The following is a 21,103-nucleotide window of genomic DNA, read 5'->3' on the forward strand; positions in this document are numbered from 1 at the left end:
TTTGGTTTTTATTTTCTAAATAGGTTACTTTAAGCTAGTGCATTGTTGGTTCACTTACCTTTTTCCTTCAATTTCCCTTCTAAATGTTTTTTTTTCTTTGTTTTCTTTGTCTGAATTTCTCACTTTCTGTTCCTCCTCAGTAAGGTGTTCAGTAAGCTGTTCTGAATGACTTTCCACCACTCGGATGATGGTGGAAAGCTTTCTGAGGGGAAACAGGAACAGTGCATAAACAAGGTCCATAAAGACATGGATGAATGAGTCCTGACCTCAACCTGATAGAAAACCTTTGGGGTAAATTCGAGTGGAGACTGCGAGCCAAGCCTTCTCGTTCACATCAGTGCCTGACCTTACAAATGAACTTCTAGAAAAATGGTCAAGCATTCCCAGAGACACACTCCTAAATCTTGTGGACAGCAATCCCAGAAAAGTTAAAGCTGTTATAGCTGCAAAGGGTGGGCCATCTCAATATTGAACCCCAACCTACTAAGACTGGGATGTCATTAAAGTTCATGTGCCTGCAAAGGCAGGTGTCAAAATACTTTTGGTAAATAAAAAAAATAAAAAAAGGAGTGGAACACATTTTATTGGAACTTATGGCCAGTATCCATACGTTGCTGTGCGGTATTTTGGCATATAGTTATTTTTATTTATTTAATTGGCAGGCGCCACTACACCCCCTGTTTACATATGTCTTTTGGTGCGTGAGCACTGCTTTGGTAGTGGCTGCTGCTTTTATATTTCAGCTGCTATTTATTCGTTGTTTTTATTTAGCTACCTATGGTTAGGTTGGTTTTGCGCATTGGTTCCCCCCTGTATACATATTCTGATTGGACTAAGATACCACACTGGGCCAATAGGAATGTGTGGGTGCCAGAAAGGTAGAGCTTTGACACTACCAGGAACTCAGAGCTCTGTCCAATCAGAATGGCCAAAGTCAATGACTTCAGATTGACTAAATGTATCTGCCTGCACAAAGTGTCTTGTTCACAATCAGCTTAAAGTGGATATAAATTCTCACATATGCCCAGTGAAATGAACATATATTACAAACTAGATCTCACACTTAATGGAGTAACAAATCAAATAGTGAAATAAATATAAAAACCACAGCGGCTTTTAGAAAGGTGTTAAAACCTTAAATGATTGAATATGTGAATTAAAGGGTCACTAAAGGAATTTTTTTTTTTAGCTAAATAGCTTCCTTTACCTTACTGCAGTCCTGGTTTCATGTCCTCATTGTTCGTTTTTGCTCTGATGTTGCTGTAAATCCTCTCTGTTCTGGACACTTCCTGGTTGTCAGTTTCCTGACCACCACAGTACTGGGAGATTTCTCACTGTGGTGACTAATCAAGGAGGTGTGATTACTGTGTGTAAAACAAAACTGGATTGGTGCTGAGGAGTTTTAGACAAAGTATCACTGCTCTCTATTGGCTGACTGCCCTCTATTGGCTCTCAGTACATCAAAAAACCAGCAAACAACAGTAAAAACTAAAATAAACTGCAGGCACATTATATGATTGGTTTTTATCTATTTTTAACCATTTTTAAAAGGAATCAGTTAACTATTATGTCTCTATACCCTGTAAGCAGTCATTTTAGCTAAAAAAATGTTTTCCTTTAGTGACCCTTTAACAGTGCTAGCGGAATATAAAGTGACAACACAATCTATACACAATGTACAGTGGCGGAACTACCGCCATAGCGACCCACGCGGCCGCTATGGGGCCCGCAGCCGAGGGGGGCCCGGCAGGTCCGGATTCCTGACAAGCCGCAGGGGCGGACTGACCATTCAGTCAGTCGGTCACTGCCCGAGGGGGGGCCCGGGTCGGCTCTGACTGCACTCCCGACTCCCGACAGAGTCTCTCTCTCACATTGGTATAATCAGCGGCGCTGCGGCGGTGAGAGAGAGACTCTGTCATTATGCCGCGCTGGAGGGAGGAGGTGGGTGGAGCTGCGCCGCTGGTTGCTAACGCCTGTGCCGCTTGGCGTGTAGCAACCAGTGACGTCAGTCACGTCGGAGGCTGGAGCCTGGAGCCACTGCTGATGAGGAGGAGAGCCCCAGCAGAGCAGCTGCAGAGCCTTCTTCATTCTCCGCCCTGAGTGTGAGTGTTGACTCCACCCACCTCCTGCCTCCATCTTCTCCACTGTCCACAGTGGCCTGAACACAGGAAGAAGCAGTGACTGTGTGTCACTGTCATCATACTGCCAGCTGCACTGCAGACAGTGATCTCCATTACTCCTGCATGGGAGCCCCCTCCCCCCCACCAGAGCACCCCAAAAAAAAGTGAGTAAAAGAATTATTGATTGTGTAAAATTGCAAAATATTGCGTGCCATACTGCCATTATTTATGAAAAACAAATGCTGCCTTTTTAGTTTTGTTCAATCTAAACCCCTTCAGCTCCGGGAAGTTTTACCCCCGTGAACAGGCCATTTTTTGCGATACTGCGATGCGTTACTGTAACTGACTGACAATTGCGTGGCCGTGCAACGCTGTACCCAAGTAAAATGTATGTCCTTTTTTTCCACTAATAGCACTTTACGTGATATTTTATTTTTTGCAATATAAACAAACTGATAATTTTTTTAACTTTTTGCTATAAAAAAAAAAAACGTCTTCCTCAATTTAGGCCAATATATATTTTGCTACATATTTTTGGTAAAAAAAATCCCAATAAATTATGTATATTGATTGGTTTGCACAAAAGTTATTGAATCTACAAAATAGGGGATATATTTATGGTATTTTTATTTATATTTTACTAGTAATGGCGGCCATCAGTAATTTTTTAGTGGGACTACAACATGATGGCGGACAGATCGGACACCTAACTGACACTTTTTGGGGACCAGTTACACTAATACAGTGATCAGTGCTAAAAAATATGCACTGTCACTTTACTGAAACTGGCTGGGAAGAGTTAACATCAAGGGTGATCAAAGAGTTAACTGTGTCCCTAGGGTGTGCTTGCTAACTGTGTGGGGATGGACTCACTAGATGAACAGAGTGATCCGTGTTCCTGGTTAGCAGGAACACAAGATCACTCTGTTCATCTCTGACAGAACAGCGATCTGCTTGTTTACATCAGCAGACCGCTGTTCTATCTCTGTGGGGAGAGATTGCAGGTGGCCGGCGGACATCATGTCTGCTGGACCCGCTGATTGGCTCCCCCTCTGGCCAATCAGCATGTGTGCCTTTGCTGGCTATTGCACAATATGGCGTACAGGTACACCTTATTTTCTGGCAGTGCCCCTCCCGAGACTAGACTCTGGATCCACCCCTGCATCCACATTGACCTGCCTTGTGTGCAGCAGCAGGTCAGTGTGATAATGAAATCACTGCAGTTACTGTGTCTGTGCTGTTATAAGGGCCATGCTGAGTGTTACTGCCTGGTTCCTTCCTTCTTGCCCTGTGCTGTGTGCCTATTTACCAGGTGGCAGGTCAGGGCAGGTGCTATTCACTAGTGCACACTGATATCTGGTACACTGAATGCCACTCAATGCACACAGTGTATAGATATCAGTGTTATATAGGGAATAGCACTTAGCCCTGGTTCACATTGGAGCAATTTGCCATGCGATTCGACATGTCAAATCACATGGCAATGGCACTACCTGAATCAGTGCGATGCCCCATTTGTGGCACCGCACCGATTCCCAAAAGTAGTTTCTGTACAACTTTTAGTGACTTCTGGGTGCAATTTCTATAGACATGTGTGCAGCGACCCCCACAGATGTCTCTGAAATCGCCCGCCAAACTCGCACTGACATGCGGGCATGAAATTGTGTGAGTTTAGCTGAACTTGCAGGATTTCATTCCCGCTGTCAGTGTGAACCTGGGATAAGTGAGTGTTATTTCCTATATATATATATATATTTATATATATATATATATATATATATATATATATATATATATATATATATATATATATATATATATATATATATATATATATATATATATATATATATATATAGGAAATGTATACACTGAGTGCTTTTCCCCAAGTCCCCTTTCACACTGGGAAGTTTTTCATGCGCTTTTGGGATAAAAATTCCCAAAACGTCTCCCCTGTAGTGTAAATGTGAAAGCCCGAGTACTTTCACACTGAGGCGATGCGCTGGCAGGACGTTAAAAAATTTCCTGCAAGCAGCATCTTTGGAGTGGTGCCCATTGAAATGTAACGGCACTTTGCGGGTTGTTTTATCACTTTTTCGGACACTAGCGGGGGTTAAAAGCGCCCCACTATCGGCCGAATTCCTCCACAAAAATTACGGTAAAGCGCCTTACATTGGTGATCAGTGGGAAGAATTCCCCTTACATTGGTGATCAGTGAGAAGAATGTCCCTTACATTGGTGATCAGTGGGAAGAATGTCCCTTACATTGGTGATCAGTGGAAGAATGTTCCTTACATTGGTGATCAGTGAGAAGAATGTCCCTTACATTGGTGATCAGTGGAAGAATGTTCCTTACATTGGTGATCAGTGAGAAGAATGTCCCTTACATTGGTGATCAGTGAGAAGAATGCCCCTTACATTGGTGATCAGTGAGAAGAATGTTCCTTACATTGGTGGTCAGTGAGAAGAATGTTCCTTACATTGGTGATCAGTGAGAAGAATGCCCCTTACATTGGTAATCAGTGAGAAGAATGTCCCTTACTTTGGTGATCAGTGAGAAGAATGCCCCTAACATTGGTGATCAGTGAGAAGAATGTCCCTTACATTGGTGATCAGTGAGAAGAATGCCCCTTACATTGGTAATCAGTGAGAAGAATGTCCCTTACTTTGGTGATCAGTGAGAAGAATGCCCCTAACATTGGTGATCAGTGAGAAGAATGTCCCTTACATTGGTGATCAGTGAGAAGAATGTCCCTTACATTGGTGATCAGTGAGAAGAATGTCCCTTACATTGGTGATCAGTGGGAGGAATGCTCCTTACATTGGTGATCAGTGGGAAGAATGCTCCTTACATTGGTGATCAGTGAGAAGAATGTTCCTTACATTGGTGATCAGTGAGAAGAATGTTCCTTACATTGGTGATCAGTGGGAAGAATGTTCCTTACATTGGTGATCAGTGAGAAGAATGTTCCTTACATTGGTGATCAGTGAGAAGAATGTCCCTTACATTGGTGATCAGTGGGAAGAATGCTCCTTACATTGGTGATCAGTGAGAAGAATGTTCCTTACATTGGTGATCAGTGAGAAGAATGTCCCTTACATTGGTGATCAGTGGGAAGAATGTTCCTTACATTGGTGATCAGTGAGAAGAATGTTCCTTACATTGGTGATCAGTGGGAAGAATGAAGATTTTAATGCCAAGTTAAAGTGCATAGATTAGAATGTAAGACCTAATTTATTCCTTCCCTTACAAGGTTGTCATCTTGTTAATCTTCCTCTTAAACTGCCTTGTTTGCCCTTTACAAATCGTGAGTATAAAAGAGTAAAAGTAGTGCACACAATACTTTGAATTTTGCATTTTATTTATTATATGGTTATTTACATTTTTGTTTTGCTATTCAAAATTAATATAAGCTGTTGCTTGGGCACTGTGCGACATGAGTGTAGTAATGTGTTGTTCAATGGCATTAGTTCATTTTTTTTTTTTGGAGGGGGGGGCCCCATACAACATTTTGCTATGGGGCCCTGTGATTTCTAGTTATGCCCCTGACAATGTAGTAATATAAAATGCTAAGTGTTTCCAAAAAAAAAGGCAATTGGTGTTTCTTGGTTCAAAAGGAATTTCAAGCATCACACTACTCTTGCGACACCACTCACCAGAGTTAATGGACCCTCAGCTTTGCAGTCCAGGGGTCAAAAATGCTGTGATCTTAAAAATTTAATTCATGGATGTGGATTCTCGGAGAAGCTTCTATATATATATATATATATATATATATATATATATATATATATATATATATATATATATATATATATATATATATATATATATATCTCACATGCGGACCAAGGGAAATCATAATAAAACAAAAGATAAAAAGGTACATAGTGAAGTACTGCCGGTACTAATTCAAATCGCATTTACACAAACGTCACTCACGAGACGGCTCTGCAAAACAGGCATCAGTTTGTTCCGGGTTCGCAGCTAGCTGCGTGCGTTCAACGGATACCAGAAGTTGCGTCACTGGTACGTGAAACCGGAAATACGTCAACGCGTTTCGGCCCTCCTCCAGGGCGTCATCAAGAACATCACTTCCGGTTTCATATGATGAAATTTATATGAAAGGGAGTTGTTACCACCCTTCTATTAGCCAATGGTGTGGGTGGAAAACCATCTGGTGTAATCAAACACCAACTTCCTTTAAATCACATCACTTCCTGTTATTGCCAAATACTAACAAAAAACTTTAACTGTCAAACAGTTAAGCCATAAATATAGGCTGTCCATGTGTGATGGTAAATCTTGCAGGAGTTGTATTTTTTTTTTTTTTGGTCTATGTGTTGTGGTAATAAGTCAAGAACACCCTTATCTTTAAGATCTGTATCCTTAATTCCATGAATCTGTAAATAAAAGCCTATAAAACAAGGGGCCTTTGGCCAGTATATCTGGTCTGTTTGCAAGAGGAAAAAAGATTGTCCACCGGTAGTCTAAATATGTCTGTGTACCGCATTCTTCTGGGCCAGTTTGGTGCGATGAGAACCCCTGGAAACCTTTCCTTCCCTATTTTGCACAGCAGTCAATGAAAGATTATTCTTCAGAGGGAACGCATAAACCAGTTTAAACTGGGTCCAAGGAATCACTATCTAGCATAAACTGAGATTAAAGGATCCCTGGCCCATGTGGTGAGTATGTTGGATTGAAGAGGTCTGGAATAAAACTTGGCACAGGGAACTGCCTCAAAAAGATGCTACCATTAAGCCCAGAACCCTCATGCAGAAGCAGAGGGGTGTTTTGAACTGAGGGCCCACACGTGGGACCCTAGAGGGAGCATTTTTTTTTCCTGAAAAAGGAAGATTCTGGTTAGGGCTGTGTCCAAGATTAGACACAGGTATTCTTAGATGATGTTAGGGCTAGAGAACAGACAATGAAAAATTGATTATTCAGCCAAAGGGTTGAAGAAACCAAATGGTCTGTTGACATACAAAATAAGACAAGATTAGATAAGGTTGTGGCAGAGGAGTCCTTCAGTAGGAGTGTTGGTCTCCCACGGCTAAACACGGAACAAGTTAATGTGAACAAGGGGAACAAGGAAATGTGTAGATAAGCATACTGTATGTGTTTATATTCCAGAAATTCCCCCAGTACTTTGGTACATTAAGAAATCTGTTTAGTGATTTTAAGTCCAGCATTGGGCAAGTACCCCCCCCCCCCATCTGGTTTTGGGACATTGAATAGGTTTAAATAGAAACTTTGAAACCATTCTTTTAAAGAAACTGATAGAATGACTCCTTGTGCCTTGTGCCTGAAGTGGGTGTAAAACAGCTATTAAATCTGCCTTCTTATGGTGATGAGCTGGTTAAATGTAATGGGACTACTTTTGCCAGATTGGATCCCGAGGTCCAGGACATCTTGGATCCAGACTATTGTAAATATCAACAGATGTCCCTCCACTCCGAGGAGTGAGAAAGCCCATTTGTTGCAAGAAGAACTTCTGGGTAGGCTTGGTGGACTTATAATTCCAGGACTTGTGAATAAAGTAAATGTTTAGCCTTGGTTTTGAGGTTAAGGTTAAGGCCTGGGGAGACTGAAAAAACCCTGTCACTCTAGAAGCCATAGGAGTGGCAAACTTCAACTTTTTCACTGAATGGTACTAGAGATGGCGAGACTTGTTATAGTAGACTGAGCTTTGTGGGTATCCAAGCTGAAAGACTAAGCCACCAGGACCTGACATCAGAGGACTGCAGACTGCCAGCTGCCAAGTGATCTGGACCAGATTGCTGTGTACCAGGAGGGGTGCTTTTATCAACACTGACACGGTTAAGGCAAAAGAGACTGCTCATGGTTCTGCAGCCCCCTAGCCACCTGCTTCACACTCTAGGGACAGCTATACTATGACCACCTACCACCCAACAAAAGCTGGCCAACACTGACACCTAGGCACCAGGTACTTTGCAGGCACCTTCCAGGGTACCCCACTGTCAGGAACGCATATACCCACCAGCTATTGGGGCTGTATGGGTAGTATGCACATAGGGAACTTACTTTATCTGCGCTAGTTCATGCCTATACTTGAACCCTGTTTTGCAGCATATATAGTTTGGTTTAACATTGTTACAATTCAACCGATTGCCAGCTTATGGGTCAATGCCCATTTATTTAGTACAGCATCTCGAAATCTGTTTGATTGCCTGTTCTTTAATTTATGCATTATTTAATTGAATTGCTTTAATACATTAACCACTTAAGACCCGGATTATTATGCAGGTAAAGGACTTGGCCAGTTTTTGCGATTCGGCACTGCGTCGCTTTAACTGACAATTGCGCTCCCAAACAAAATTGGCGTCCTTTTTTCCCCACAAATAGAGCTTTCTCTTGGTGGTATTTGATCACATCTGCGGTTTTTATTTTTTGCGCTTTAAACAAAAATAAAGTGACAATTTTGAAAAAAATTCAATATTTTTGGCTTTTTGCTATAATAAATATCCCCAAAAATTATATAAAAAAAACATTTTTTTTCCTCAGTTTAGGCCGATACGTATTCTTCTAAATAAAGCAGTCAGATCTCAGCAAGTGTCAGAAAAAAATCTGAATGGTCTAAAAGGAAAACAACTTCCCATAAGAAAACAGGTCCATCAGCTAAGAACACCAGCAAAAAATACGTCTCATGGAGTTGGCAGAGTCATAGATGTGTGCACTAGGGAGGACCTAGCAAGATTTTTTCCAGTGTTCAATCACCTGAAGGTAGCCTGCATGTAACCCATGGTCAGTGACTATTAGCCCTGTGTCCTGTACTGTACAATTAAGCTATATACTGTATGTTTGTTTTATCCCTCATAACTAGTTGTTTCCAAGTACTTGTTTCCAACTCTCTTGATAATCTACGTCAATGGTCTTTTAACAGGCAAAAAAAAGAATAAAATGTAGCAATTTCAATCAACAAGATTTTGAAAGAACAAAGCAACAGGCTTTAAAGCAACAGAAACAACAAAGATAAAAAGACGAAAAACCTGCACTTGGGACAGTATCAGTCCTGTTAAATTAAATATGATATTCAGGTTTATAGCATGGAGCTAGACAAAACAAAAATACAGTTTTGCAAATCTGGATCATTTAAAAAATCTGTTATTTTTCTTCCAGTATAATATTTCAATTGACTTTTTGTCTTGCTGACAGAGCAACTGAGAAAGCATTGCTGCATTGACCACATCGATTCTCAGCCATTCTGTCAACAGTAAAATTTTATACAATATATTTTCAGCATTGACCTTAGGTGCCATCACAGTCCGCAGACTCTTCTTCCTTGGTTCCTGTGGCTGTCTGCTGGATTGAGACCGCAATGTAATAAACAACTAAGGTTTAATTAATGGTAAATGAATACAAGACATAGGTTATGACTTTAACTAATTAGGGAATTGTTGAATTAAGTCTGCCTGGGAATGCAAGGCAGTGCAATCAATATCCAATAAAAAAAGGACTATGTATGTAATTTAGCTGGAAATGTGTTTCCAATACCATCAACGTGAGTTTAAGTAAGTAGAATATAGAAGAGGCCAGAAAGAACAGTTTTAAAAGGCAAGGTGCAAAAGATTTAGAGTACTCTTCACAACAGAGTTTTGACAGCAATTAACTGAAAGTCACAAGCTTGCATTTTCACGTAGGTGCATAAGGGGTCATGCACACAGGTGCAAACTGGCACCTCTTCTCCATTTTAGACATAGTGAATGGAGCTCAGCTAACAATGCACACAAGGATCATTGAACACTTAGAAAAAAGCTGTAGTCAGTGTAGAGGGGAGTCAAACAGTGAATAGGAAAGTACTATTTTCTTCTTCCACCGGTTCCTTTTTTTAGGGCTTACCCCAATTGCTTATAAATGCTGCAAGCAGTTTAAATTTGCTTTTTAGTTTACATCTATGCATGCAGGCATTTGGAGTAAAGCTGTCCACATGGACCACCCTCTGCACCGCCGGCTCTCAGTCTGCAATCGTGACCGGGAAGACTTCCCGTGCAGTAGAGCAATCTGCAAGCGAGGCTTGAAGCACTTGTGGAGCGCAACATGTAAGGGATAAGGTCGATGGCGGTGCAGAGGATGGTCTATGTGGACAGCTTTACCCCAGATGCCTGCATATTTAGATGTACCCGTTTAATCATCAACCATGTTAGTTGCTTAATGTTGTACCTTCATTAAATGTAATCATAATGCTACACTTAGAGGCACCCCCCTTCCCTTTTATGCTCAGTTGTGACGTGACGCTACTTGTATATCAAGACTTTGCTTGTTTATAAAGTCAAAATCTATTAAAAAAAATTGCTCGTCTTGCAAAACATTCTCAGACCAAGTTACTCTCAATCCAAGGTTTTACTGTATAAAACATTCAGTATGATATTATTGTGTGGGACATTTTTCTATAAAAGGTGGACTTCCTATCAAGTAATTTTTTTTTCAACACTCATATTTTCCTCAGCCTCTCCCAAGACTGGCAAGTACTGAAAAAATACATGACAGTACAGTCCGGACAGAGTCTTGATCTTTACTGATAAAGTATCATACCCCAGACTGGCATACTGCAGTGGGCCAAGTGGTATCAATGAGGGAGGTATTTAAATGTAATATACTAGCAATAAAGACCAATTAATGGTCCATTCCCACTCTCCCACTAACTGCTTTTACCACCTATATATGGTGTAGGCAGCTCTCAACAGCAGTGCATGCCAGCCAGGCTCAGGAGCCATTATGTCCTTCTTAAAGTCACCTCTCTCTCAAATAGAATGCTGCACCATCCACACAGCTTAGGTGTTATACCAAAACATGCTATATTACACTATGGTTAAAAACAAACACCCCCCGATTCTTTGCTCTGATGCTTTTTACTTCATCCAGTAGCTCAGCTGTAGACAAACTTTTCCACCAAAATGTAATAAAGCAAGTTTTAAACTAACACCAAATTAATTTATAGGATGCAGCTTTTTGTTTGAGAGGTAGGCCTATACTAAAAAAAAAAAAAAAAAAATGGTTAGTTCCATATAATACAACTCAGTGTTACATATCCAATACCAAACAATTTAATAATAAATCAAACATGTGCTTTCTAATAAAAGTACTATAGTTTTTTTTTCCTTATGAGATATATTTATTTATTCATTATATTAAATGAACAGAGATATCCCATGATCACATTAATCACACACATAGCAATTCACAAATCTACTATACATCTACAGATGTAAAGATGACACAGTGCTTCACAAAAGCGCGTTTCTAAATACACATTATATATTCTTTTAATTAAACTGCTCATACAGTAATAATAATAAAAAGGAACATACCGGCCCCCTTGTGAGCATCTAAGCTGGTAAACTCAAGTGTCCCGTTGTGGCCTTTTCTTGGGTCTTCTTTATATTCTTTGTGTTTCCCATCAGGGCAGTATCTGTAAGAAAGTCCATAATCTGCAAGATAAACCTGGAAGACAAGAACAGATAAATGAATAATGCTTTTGTCCTTTGGAAGTATAACCTTTATAATTAAGCCTTAAGAAACTTATAGGTTAAGGACAAGCTTTGATCTACAATTTATTTTAAGCCAAATGGTGCCTTGAGATAAAATGTGCACTTCTGGGGGCTATAACTGTTACCCTTCCACTTTAAATCCTTCCCATCATAGTCATATCTTCTTCCTGAATTTAGCCATTTCTTTGTTTTTTTCCCCTCTTTATCTTTCAAGCTTTCATCTCTCCAGGTGGGTATCTACACATCATAAACTGCAATGTGTCTTTTATGTGTCCTCTCCATTTATATCTTAGAAGTTTTGCATGCTACTAAAATACTCTATGACATTACAGTGTTTCAGTTAATTGTACAAAGGTTTGAAAAGTTTGGAATTTTTAGTGTACAAAACCACCAAACTTATAAGTACTGAAATAAATAGTCTCATATCTTGAGAAAAAAGCAACTGGAATCTGTGGTAATTATATCAGATCATAAAAATGAACCTTCCGTGTAAGTAATGAAATGTGTATGTGTTCTTGAGAAAAACGTAAAGTGTTACTAAACCCAGGACCCTGCATTCAGTATATCTGGTCTCCCAAAGTACACAGAATATGGAAATGCAATTATTTTAGTAAATGTAAACTGCTAAATATCTTTTCTCATCAGCAGTATATGGCAGTCTTGTGACTTCTATCAGTGTTCGGCTGAGCACTGGCTAAAGCTTGTAGGAGGAGTTTCCATTCTCCTCTGACTGTCCTATGAGGCCATTGACTCTGTCTGGACAGTACTGATCACATGCACCCACCAAAAAAAAAAAAACCTCTCTAGCAATACTATAAATCTAATCAGGAGATAGTTTGTAGTGAGGATCAGATAAGACAGGATATCAAACAGTATATTTACACAATGCAGAGGATTAACCGCTTAGATTCCACAGTGAGTATAACAAGCATTCTTTACTGCGTATACAGAGTGATTTTACTGTTGTGGGTTTAGTAACACTTTAAAGGGGTTGAAAAGGTTCATTTTTATTTTCTAAATAGGTTCCTTTAAGCTAGTGCATTGTTGGTTCACTTAAGTTTCCTTCGATTTCCCTTCTGAATGTTTTTTTTCTTTGTTTTCTTTGTCTGAATTTCTCACTTCCTGTTTCTCCTCAGTAAACTTCATCCGAGCGGTGTTTAGTCAGCCGCAACAGCTTACTGAGGAGGAACAGGAAGTGAGAAATTCAGACAAAGAAAAAAAACATTTAGAAGGGAAATCGAAGGAAAAGGTAAGTGAACCAACAATGCACGAGCTTAAAGGAACCTATTAAGAAAATAAAAAAATTAACCTTCCTAATGGTAAACCGGAAAACTGACGGCTGTTGCAGTATGCCCCAATACCTGTTTGTTCGTGATTATTGAATTATATCTTTAAAAGTTGAAAGATCTTTGTAATTGATACTATTACACTTTATATACATCTTTGTATTGATTTATGGTTTGTTATATTCTTGTTGATACAATAAATTGAGACTGAACTAAACTTTGCACATAAATATCCTCCGTTTATGATTCCTTGACGTTTATGTATTTCTAGCAATGGCCTCCTTATTAGACATGTTTTATGCTATGCAATTAGATATGTTGATGTCTATATACCATAGATTTCATGATTTGGATCTACCTTTTCCTGGTTTAAATAAAATATATAAAAAAAAGAATGCCTATTTTCATAAAATGCAGCATAGGTATACTTAGAATGACACCCCAAAACACATTTTGCTAATCCCCTGTGTACCGACCCATTGCCTGTTTTCACAACCACATTTCTGCCTGCTGTCTGGACCAACCACTTACCCCCATGTTACACCTTAAATTGCAATTGGAAACAATCTGCCTGGCTTTCTTTAGATGTGTGATCAGGAGCCATTTTGATGTCCCCGCACTCTGCTCTGGGATCTGCTGTATCCAATGAACACAGTGATCACAGAGCATGCTCATGAGGGCGCACACAAGCATCACAAAAGGGAAGGTAATTTTAAAACGGCCTCTCACCCTACTTCATATGCTCAGTCTGAATTACTGATCTTGGACCGTTTTATTTTTAGCAAATAAGTTAGATAAAAACACAGTAAATTACAACAATATCGCGCATCGCAGAACAGGAGCATATTCCATAATGCTAACTTTTCAACTGAAGAGTTCTCATTCTTAGGTTTTCACAGATAATACATTTAAAATATCTGCCATTTTAGGAACCATATTTAATATATAAAAATAAATTCCTCTTCAGTCATACCATAGCCCAAAGAAATCCACGGTCCAAGAAGACATTCATAGATGTCCAAATGCTATATAACTGCACACTGAGCAATTGAAAATAAAGGTTTTCTAATTTATTTTTTGAGTTTGCAATATTCAGCGTTCATTTGTATGCATCTATAAAATGGTTAGCTAAAAAGCCAATACAAAATGTTTATTTAAAAGGTGACCCTACCAGTAGACAAATTGACACACTTTACAGCAGTCATTTTATTGTAGAAAAGGCTTTCAGATAGTGTTTGCTTTTTTTATATGGTTCAAGGAAGGAACTCGGCTGTGTTTAATAGACAAGTTCATAAATTTGTAAAAATATCTCCCCCTCTCCCATCTAGGCCCCTCCATTCAGTAAACCAGGGTTTGACAAATTTGCTTGGAATCTAGGAGCCAGCTAAAAAAGTTAAGAGCCAGAAAAAACGCACACCGTCCCGACGAGCTTGCGCGCAGAAGCGAACACATACGTGAGCAGCGCCCGCATATGTAAACGGTGTTCAAACCACACATGTGAGGTATCGCCGCGATTGGTATAGCGAGAGCAATAATTCTAGCTCTAGACCTCCTCTGTAACTCAAAACATGCAACCTGTAGATTTTTTTAAACGTCGCCTATAAAGATTTTAAAGGGTAAAAGTTTGTCGGCATTCCACGAGCGGACGCAATTTTGAGGCGTGACATGTTGGGTATGAATTTACTCGGCGTAACATTATCTTTCATAATATTAAAAAAAATGGGGATAACTTTACTGTTGTCTTATTTTTTAATTTAAAAAAGTGTAATTTTTTCCCAAAAAAGTGCGCTTGTAAGACCGCTGCGCAAATACGGCGTGACAGAAAGTATTGCATTGATCGCCATTTTATTCTCTAGGGTGTTAGGATAAAAAATATATATAATGTTTGGGGGTTCTAATTAGAGGGAAGAAGATGGCAGTGAAAATAGTGAAAAATGACATTAGAATTGCTGTTTAACTTGCAATGCCTAACTTGTAGAACCAACAGCCACCACCAGATGGCGCCAGCTCACACAAGGAAGAGCTGGGGACTTCACAAGGCCGCAAAGCCGCGGCCTCAATTACCGGACATCACAGGCCCCCCGCGATCGAGCGGCGGGATCCTGGGGAAAAGGCGCTCCGCGGACTAGGCCGAAGCTGCGGCCTCACCTAAAACATCCTGCCCGCAGCGATCCTGGGAAAAGGCCGCGAGCAGCAGATGACGCTCGCTACCTTTTCCCAGGATCGCGGCGAGCTGCGGGCAGGATGTTTTAGGCGAGGCTGCGGCTTCGGCCTAGTCCGCGGAGCGCCGGTCCTATGGAACAAAATATTTTTTTTTTTTGCCCACCTTCCAAGCCAAGTCGTCAGGACGCTATTTCTAGTCGCCATGGCGACCGGGATTTGTCGAGCCCTGCAGTAAACTGTGACAACACCCCACCCCTTTCTCCCGCAGGTCCTTACCTACCTCCTCCAATTGGTTCAACCAGCCCAGCCAGCAAAACTTCAGTGCCCAGACAATGCCAGGGCAGGTAAAAGGTCCTATTCACCAATGGATATGCACAATTCTAAACTGTTAATCAAAGCAGGTAGGTGGAGAAGTGGGCGGGTCTCAGGTCTCATTCAGCTTCAGCCGTCTTTGTGTGTGTCCAAGGAAGGGGGTGGGGGGTGGTGAAGAGGTTTGGCTCTATTGAGACAGTACTAGTAATGGAGCCACCACAAAAATGGAAATGCAGCTCACAGTGCGGCACAAATAGCTTGGTGTAATTGGAACACAGAGCAACAGCCATGCCACCCCTCCTCCAATGCAATGATTGACAACGACTCTATGCCCCTCTCACACTGGCTGTGTGTACAGTGCTCTGAATGAGTACACATGGAGTTGTAGTTCACAGTGGTGGCTTGTACACTTTCTGCGGTTTTCTGCCCACCGATCACTACAAGTTGAGTATACTTTGCTGTGGGCGTGATGCAAAGCATCACAACTGCAGCATGTAAACACCTCCGTCTGCAGCTTAGGGGGGTAACGGTTGGCAGGCTGCAAAACCACAGCTTTAATGTGCATTTTTGCAACCCACCAACCACGTGCCTAATGAATCCTAAATGTTACTGAACTGCTGCAGAGTCAAATCAGGTCTCCTAAACTGGCAGAGCAGATGTAACGCTCAAAAATTAAGATAAAAAGGCTCACTTACAGTGCCGTGAAAAAGTATTCATACCCCTTGAAATTTTCCACATTTTGTCATGTTACAACCAAAAATTTAAATGTATTTTACTGGGATTTTATGTGATAGACCAACATAAAGTGGCACATAATTGTGAAGTGAAACAAAAATGATAAATGGTTTTCATTTTTTTTTTACAAATAAATATGTGAAAAGTGTGGCGTGCATTTGTATTCAGCCCCCCTGAGTCAATACTTTGTAGAATCACCTTTCGCTACAATTACAGCTGCAAGTCTTTTTGGGTATGTCTTTGCAACAAAACTCAAGCTCTGTCAGATTGGATGAAGAGCATCTGTGAACAGCAATTTTAAAGTCTTGACACAGATTATCAATTGGATTTAGGTCTGGACTTTGACTGGGCCATTTTAAACACATGAATATGCTTCGAACCAAACAACTTTATTGTAGCTCTGGCTGTATGTTTAGGGCTGTTGTCCTGCTTGAAGGTGAACCTCAGAATCAGTCTCAAGTCTTTTGCAGACTCCAATAGGTTTTCTTCTAAGATCACCCTGTATTTGGCTCCAGCCATCTTCCTATCAACTCTGACCAGCTTCCCGGACCCTGCTGAAGAAAAATATCCCCACAACACGATGCGGCCACCACGGTGGGGATGGTGTGTTCAGGGTGATGTGCAGTTAGCGTTCCGCCACATAGAGTTTTACTTATAGGCCAAAAAGTTCAATTTTGTCTCATCTGACCAGAGCACCTTCTTCCCCAATTGCTGTATCCCCCACATGGCTTCTCGCAAACTGCAAACATGACTTTTTCTTTCAACAATGGCTTTCTTCTTGCCACTCTTCCATAAAGGCCAGATTGTGGAGTGCATGACTAATAGTTGTCCTGTGGACAGATTCTCCCACCTGAGCTGTGGATTTCTGCAGCTCCTCCAGAGATACCATGGGCCTCTTGGCTGATTCTCTGAATATTGCTCTCCTTGCCTGACCTGTCAGTTTAGGTGGAAGGCCACGTCTTGGTAGGTTTGCAGTTGTGCCATACTCTTTCCATTTTCAAATGATTGATTGAACAGTGCTCCATGAGATGTTCAAAGCTTGGGATATGTTTTTATAACCTAACTCTCCTTCAAACTTCTCAACAACTTTATCCCTGACCTGTCTGGTGTGTTCCTTGGCCCTCATGATGCTGTTAGTTCACTAAAGTTCTCCAACAAACCTCTGAGGGCTTCACAGAACAGCTGTGTCTATACTGAGATCAAATTGCACACAGGTGGACTCTATTTACTAATTAGGTGACTTCTAAAGGCAATTGGTTCCATTAGATTTTAGTTAGGGGTTTCAGAGTAAAAAGGGGCCGAATGCAAATGCACACCACACTTTTCAGATATTTGTAAAAAAAAAAAAAATTAAAACGATTTATCATTTTCCTTCCACTTCACAATTATGTGCTACTTTGTGTTGGTCTATCAGATAAATTCCAATAAAATACAATTATGGTTGTAACATGACAAAATGTGGAAAATTTCAAGGGGTATGAATACTTTTTTATCAGTTTATTTAGCGGCTTGCCTGGTATTCAACTTCAAATGGATTCTTTTCACAGTGTGCAGTGAGCCATTTGGTGTCAGGAGTAGTTTGGAGAGCTGGAAGAACATGTGTAAAGTTTAACCACTTGCCAACCGGCTCACGCCGATATACATTGGCAAAATGGCACGGGAGAGAGAAACAACGTATGGGTACGTTGTTTCCTTTAAGAGCTGCCAGAGGCGAGCTCGCGGCACAGCAGGGGACACGATGAGCGTGGATCGTGGGCACGAGAGCCAAAACTGGGATGTGTGTGCAAACAGAAATCCCTGTTCTGTCAGAGGAGAGGAGACATTGTTTGTTTCTAGTAAGTTCTCCTTGTTGTTCTCTGTGGATCTGTTAATTAGTCTTTCTTGCTTTCCTCTTTTCTCTCTTTTTCTATTTTTTCCCACTCTCTGATTTGATTTGCTTTTTCCCAGTTATGCTTCCTGCGCTTAGACGCTGCCCTGATGGGCCAGTATTTGGCGCATTATAAATCCATTAAATCAATCAATAAGTAGGAACAGCGATATGTCTCCTCCTCCAGTCAGTCACATCCCCATACACTAAGAAACACCAACTAAGGAACACGTTTAACCCCTTGATCGCCCCCTAGAATTAACCCCTTCCCTACCAGTGACATTTACACAATCAGTGCATTTTTATAGCACCGATCGCTGTATAAATGTCAATTGTCCCAAAAGTGTGTCAACAGTGTCAGATATGTCCGCTACAATGTCGCAGTACCGCTAAAAATCTCAGATCACCACCATTCCTAGTAAAAAAAATGCCATAAATCTTTCCCATAGTTTGTACACGCTATAACTTTTGCGCAAACCAATCTATATAGGCCTATTGAGATTTTTTTACAAAAAATATGTAGAAGAATATATATTGGCCTAAACTGATGAAGAAATGTGTTTTTTCAAAACGTTTTTGGGGATATTTATTATAGCAAAAAGTAAAACATATTGTTATTTTTTTTAAATTGTCACTTTTTTTTGTAGAGCGCAAAAAATAAAAAACGCGGAAGTCATCAAATACCACCATAAGAAGGCTCTATTTGTGGAGAAAAAAAACGACGCAAATTTTGTTTGGGTACAGAATTGCCTAACTGCGCAATTACCAGTTAAATTGACGCAGTGCCAAATTGTAAAAAGTGCTCTGGTCAGGAAGAGGGTAAAATCGTCCGGGGCTGAAGTGGTTAATAAAACGTAAGTGTATAAGTATAAAGTGACTGGATGACAACAAGTAGAGATCTGCTAGGGAATGCCCTATTTTGCATATATCTGAATCACTGTCTGTGATTCTAAATATCATATTCACTCCATAACTAACGCAGTTTCCCGTTCCCCATCACATGCAACATTTTCAAGACATATCTGTGTAAATATGTATCCTGTATGTGCAAGCCCTATTCTCTCCCCAATAAAGATATAATGAGGTTTTACCTTTATAAAGAATGTACATCGCAGCTCTGTTTATGAGGTTAATCATTGTTTACCACGGATACTATTCCTAAATTGTTCCATGCAAATTGCATACCTGCTTTTAACTAAAATACTGTTTACTGCTGGGTGTGCTCCTCACAATAGAAAATAAAATGGAAAAAAAAGTGAAAAAGAGTCACAAAATTATAAAACCAGAGACAGAAAGAAAGGCAATGTTTTCATTCCCATTCAAATCTCCATAGCAGCTGCATATTCAAAGCAGCTCATTTTATTTGCTAAAATATGTTAAAACATGTTAAAATAGCAATGTATGGTTTTCTTGCTTGAAAATAAATCATCTCCCATTGTAAGTAAACCAATGGCATTATACAGTGCAGCATGCTTTATGGAGAATCATATTGGTTAATCTATGCTAATCTGCATAACACTTTCAGGAGCCGATAGAACAGAGGAGTAAAAAAAAAAAAAAAAAAAAAAACCTTGCGCCTGTAAACTTGGAAAGTAGCACTTCAGCTAAAAATAGACTTGTATATTCACACCGTAAGAAGCCTGAAGGCAGATGAAATAAAGTAAATGAAGGAGTCAGCCGAAAATTTCAGGCTCTGCAGATATATCTAATTCCACCTAAGTACATCAGTGGAAGGCATGTGTTGAACTTCTTCTTTTTTCTACAATATGTAAAAGTCCTATTTTGTTTTTCATGTTTTTTTGCAATCACACCTTTTCTCTTAATATATTATTGCCATTATTATTTATAGTTATATCAATCATAAAAAAATAGTCTGCTTATGGCAAACCTGTCTTTTACCGATTAAATGTAAACAAATCCATCCTTCGGTCTTCATAACAGAAACATGGGGGCACATCTGAACACACTTCCTGGACTCCGATATACAAACATTCAGCACCTTCATAGCTTCAGATACCAGCTTTTTTCAGAAAAAATAAAAAACTTGTGTGGTACCTATACACTAGAAGAAAATACACATATATACACACACACACACACTTAACTACCTTTGTATACAAGAATATATTATAGAAAAAATTCAAAGGGTTAAATATAATGCACAACCCTACTAAATTCAATGTGCTGCAATAAGGATTATAGTGGAAATATGACATATGTAGCATCCATTAACTGAAATATTATAAAATAACTCTACTGGGTAGCGAGTCCCAATCAAGCAACCTCAAAATTGTATAATTTTACAAATATATAAACAAACTAATTTCATATAACAATTAATAAAAAGTTCATCCATAGCTGTGTTTTATGGTTTAACTTTTTCTTGATTGTTATATGAAATGTATTTGTTTATATATTTGCAGCACTGGTGATTTGGATTTATCACCCAGTATGGTTATCTTAGAATTAAAAGAGAAGCATGGGTTTGGATTTTTTTTTCAGGATTTATACTTACCTAGGTGGATGCAGAATCGGTCCAATGCTGCATCTGTCCCCTGGTGGCTCTGCACTGAGAACCGAGCAATCAAACCCTGCCATTCGCTCGGTTCTGATAGCTCCCTGAGCAGAGAACTGCTGACTGTCAATCAGTGGCTCTCCACTCTGCCTCCTCTATGCTCACTGGAGCGCCAAGCTGTGGAGGGGGCGGGCAGCAGCCAGCTGAGGCTCTCAGCGGCTCACGGAGAGGCTCACTGAGAGGCTGAGACAGGTGTTGGTCCAGGCGCCTGGTGAATCTCAAATTCCATTGTTGCGATGACGCAGTGGATGGACGGATTTCTGTGATTTCTGTGGACTTTAGCACACTCTTTGCTGAAAACGGGGCACAGGAGTGAAAAACGAATTGCACTCCTGTGATCCATAGGAGAAGTACAGCCAAACAAGCTTTGGTTATACTTCTCCCTTAATTTATTTGATGAATTGTTATATGAAATTTTCAGTACTTTATTTATTTGCACAATTTTACCTCGTCCTTACCCCCTCCCCCTTCTTTTCCTCCTTCTTCCCTTCCCCTTGTTCTACTTTTACCTTTCCCTTTAGAACGTGATATTTCT

General features: G+C 40.1%; 1 protein-coding gene across 4 annotated transcripts in view; it reads right to left on the reverse strand.

Annotated features, from left to right (window-relative positions):
• VRK2 (VRK serine/threonine kinase 2) overlaps positions 1 to 21,103 on the reverse strand; it is a 129,051-nt gene that overhangs the window by 70,710 nt on the left and 37,238 nt on the right. For all 4 annotated transcript variants that reach the window (XM_040351148.1, XM_040351145.1, XM_040351146.1 and 1 more), the window contains exon 8: positions 11,451 to 11,583. In XM_040351148.1, coding sequence (XP_040207082.1) covers positions 11,451 to 11,583 — 133 coding nt within the window. The remainder of the gene's footprint in view (positions 1 to 11,450; positions 11,584 to 21,103) is intronic.

Source organism: Rana temporaria, chromosome 4 (genome assembly GCF_905171775.1).
Source record: "Rana temporaria chromosome 4, aRanTem1.1, whole genome shotgun sequence".
In the NCBI taxonomy this organism is placed as follows: domain Eukaryota; kingdom Metazoa; phylum Chordata; class Amphibia; order Anura; family Ranidae; genus Rana; species Rana temporaria.